Source organism: Otolemur garnettii, unplaced genomic scaffold, assembly GCF_000181295.1.
Source record: "Otolemur garnettii isolate 467f Iridium unplaced genomic scaffold, OtoGar3 scaffold00105, whole genome shotgun sequence".
In the NCBI taxonomy this organism is placed as follows: domain Eukaryota; kingdom Metazoa; phylum Chordata; class Mammalia; order Primates; family Galagidae; genus Otolemur; species Otolemur garnettii.
The window spans coordinates 3,373,860-3,377,020 of NW_003852500.1; the positions used below are offsets into that span (position 1 = coordinate 3,373,860).

General features: G+C 52.8%; 1 protein-coding gene across 3 annotated transcripts in view; it reads right to left on the reverse strand.

The window, feature by feature from the left end:
- Window positions 1-1,289: 1,289 nt before the first annotated feature.
- The window catches only part of PDE4C (phosphodiesterase 4C), a 17,159-nt gene continuing 15,287 nt past the window's right edge, over window positions 1,290-3,161 (reverse strand). The window contains exons 13-15 of one of the 3 annotated variants that reach the window (XM_003796561.2): window positions 2,554-2,676; window positions 2,106-2,288; window positions 1,290-1,632 (exon numbers count right to left, since the gene is read on the reverse strand). In XM_003796561.2, the coding sequence (XP_003796609.1) occupies window positions 1,300-1,632; window positions 2,106-2,288; window positions 2,554-2,676 (639 nt within the window). In that variant the 3' untranslated portion in view covers window positions 1,290-1,299. The remainder of the gene's footprint in view (window positions 1,633-2,105; window positions 2,289-2,553; window positions 2,677-3,161) is intronic. The other 2 variants (XM_012809407.1, XM_012809406.2) reach the window with 2 other exon arrangements.

The window sequence follows — 3,161 nt, forward strand, 5'->3', positions numbered from 1 at the left end:
AGCTTGAGACTGTCTCAAAAAATAAAAAAAAAGTTTCCTAAATCTCTACCTTTTAAAAGCCAACGAGAAAACACACCAAGTTCGTGACTCTAGATGGTTTTTATTAATAGTTTTTCTCTCTGTGGAATTATATCATTAACTGTGATGGTGATGAATTACCAGGGGGAGGTTATAATATTTACGAATGAAGACAGGGGCGGCTGTGATGACGTGGGTATTACACACAAATTTTCAAGCACGAAAGGAGAGAGGGGAGAGAAGGGGTGGATACTCAGGTTTCCGGAGGTGGGGATCGAACCCGAGGCTAGAGCACTTTGCTGCCCAGTCTGCTGCCACCAAGTTGGACCCACCAGAGGAGCTCTTCAAGCGAGGTGCGCGAGGGTGACCCCACCCATATCGGCGAGCGCGCCCCGCTCTGCCTCCCCTTCCCGCCGCCAGGGGACGCCGCTGGCTCATATTCTGTTCCCAGCTGTGTGGCCTTTGCAACAGGACCTCTCTGTACCTCAGTTTTCCCCATCCGTGAAACAAGGACACTAATTTGGAGCGATCAGGTGTCTTAAGGCCTGAAGGATTGACTTAACCCCAGAGAAATTCTCAATACCCCCAAATTCTAAGATACTCTATTCTCCAACCTGAGGCACGAAGGGATTATGAATTCAAGAAAGCGTCGGGCATTCCTCTTCTCCCTTGAGGGGAGTCTGATGCATCTTTAAGAACCAAGAGACACAAAGATCTGTGGGGGTGGAGGGCGGTGGTTGTGCTTTTTTTGCTGCTCTACAAAAGGAACATACAGAAGACCCAACAGAGGGTCCCTAGGCAGACAAAAGGGCATACATACACCCAGAGACACCAAAGACAGAACACAGCAACTTAAAGCAACAACCGGTGCATAGGCTAATTCAATCTCCAGAGAGGTCCCTGACACAGAGCCCCCCCTTTCCTGCCTTCCCCTCAGACAACTCTAGATCTAGAATTAGGGCCAGATGAAGCTTTGGTACTGAACACCAACCCTGCTCCCCACCATGAGAGACTCTCCGCTTCACACCAGGGACAGAATTCCAGAGGGGAGATCCCAAAGGTGCTATAAAAGGCTGCCCCTAGCCCAGCCCCCTAGAGAGCTCTGTCAGCTAAGCATGGGTCAGAGTGGACCCCAGCCAGGTGCCTCCAATTAGACCCTGAGACCCGCCTATAACTAAAACTTGGTGGTACCGCTCAATGAGTGGGGAAGCGAAGCAGGGGTCACCTAGGACTTCTTCCTGGTCTGTGAACTAGGGACCACTTAGTGCCAAAGGGCTTGCCCTAAGTCCTCTGGTTGTCCAGAGGTAGGTCCCTGGGATTTTGGCTGGTTTTAGGGGACAGGAGCTCAGTGTCAGGTGACTCTGAAGCCTCCCTGTCTAACACTGCCTCCTCTTCCTCTTCCTCTTCCTCTGCCTCCTCCAAAGTCAGCTCAAACTGGAATCTGTCAGGGCCACCCCGCTCAAGGGTGGTGAGGTCCAAAGGGCTTCGGGGGATCTTGCTCTGGTACCATTCACGGTTGTCTTCCAGTGTGTCCAGCAGGTCCTGTGCATCTGGGTGTACCAGGTCAGCCCAAGTCTCCCACAGTGGGTGGGCAATGTAGTCAATGAAACCCACCTGTGGAGCAGTGGGGTAGGTGGGCAGGCATGCAGTGAGTCACGGTGAACCCTAGAATCAGTCCAGCCTTCAGATTTTTGGTCAGGTTGTTCCCTCTGCCTAGAATGCCATTTCCCAACTCCTACTGATCCTTCAAAATCCTCACCAAATAACCATTCCTCTAGGAAGCCTCCCTTGCCCTTCCTTGGCTCCTCCAACCCCTGACACCATGGGGATGAATATACATGTCCCCTAGACTGGGAGCCCCTCCACTGTTTCTCATATCACCCAGAACTCCAGGAGTGCAAGTCCCTTTTCCTACAGCCCAGAGAGAATGGGTCCCAGTTCTAACGTGGGACATCCCAGCCCAGCTGCACCATGTCGGTGCACTCCTTTTCTGGCCAGCCCAGGTCACAGGGCTTGTGGGTTGGCTCACTCCCTTCTTCCCCTCCTCCGTCCCAGTGCCTGCTGGCTTGGCCTGGCTGCCTGCAGACCTGGGACTTCTCCACCGAGGCCATGTGCTTGTCACACATGGGGCTGATGTCCAGGCCTGACTCACGCTCACGATCACCCTGCTGGAAGAACTCAGCCATGATGCGGTCTGTCCACTGGCGGTACAGGGGCAGTGGCTTGGTGGGATTGCTGAGGTCAGCACAGTGTACCAGGTTCTGTAAGACCTAAGGAGACCCAGGCTTGAGGGGGCACTGGCAGGGCCCGGCCACCACTAAACTTGGAGCCCTCCACCCAGAGTGGTTTGTGCCATGGACATACCCATCTACAGGTAGGGAAACTGAGGCCTGAGAGGGGAAGAAGTAGCTAACACATAGGCATGTGTGCCTATTTCTTTCTATTTCCTTAAGTTTGGAATACAGTCAGCACTTCATAAAGGTAGCTAAATGAGAACTGCAGGAATTTGGGCCCCAGGCCTCCCCAGCTGCAAACCTGGATGCGGTCAGAGTAGTTGTCCAATAGTAGGACACCAAGGCTTGTCACCTTCTTGGTCTCCACCATGGTCTTGAGGTCAGCCAGGAGGTTCATGTGTTTGGACATGTCTGTGGCCAGCACCTGGGGACAGGCAAGGGAAGATGAAAGGAATGAGGATATGGGAGAGGATGATTAAACCTGAGAGCTGAGAAGACTTGTGCCTGAAGGCCATGGAGAAAGTATGTGGGTCTGGGCAAAGACCCTGGGGCTGGATGAATTGGACCCAGAGAAGGGACCTAGAGGAGGCAGTTGTGGCTGCGGCAAGTGAATACAGGAGAGGTGGAAGAGAGGAGGTTGAGGAGGTCTAGGGCTTTATCCAGAGGCCACAGGAGCCACAAGAGAGTTTGGAGCTGGGGAGAGACCTGATTTCCATGTGGCTGCCTGTGCTCCTGAGTGCTATATCCAGCCATTTAAAGGGAAGTTCAGCTCTGGACACAAATGTTTAAAAACTGGCTTAACCTGGGCAGTGCCTGTGGCTCAATGGGTAGGGCACCAGCCCCATATACCGAGGGTAGCAGATTCGAACCCTGCCCGGCCACACGGTCACAAAAAAAAAAAAAAAAAAA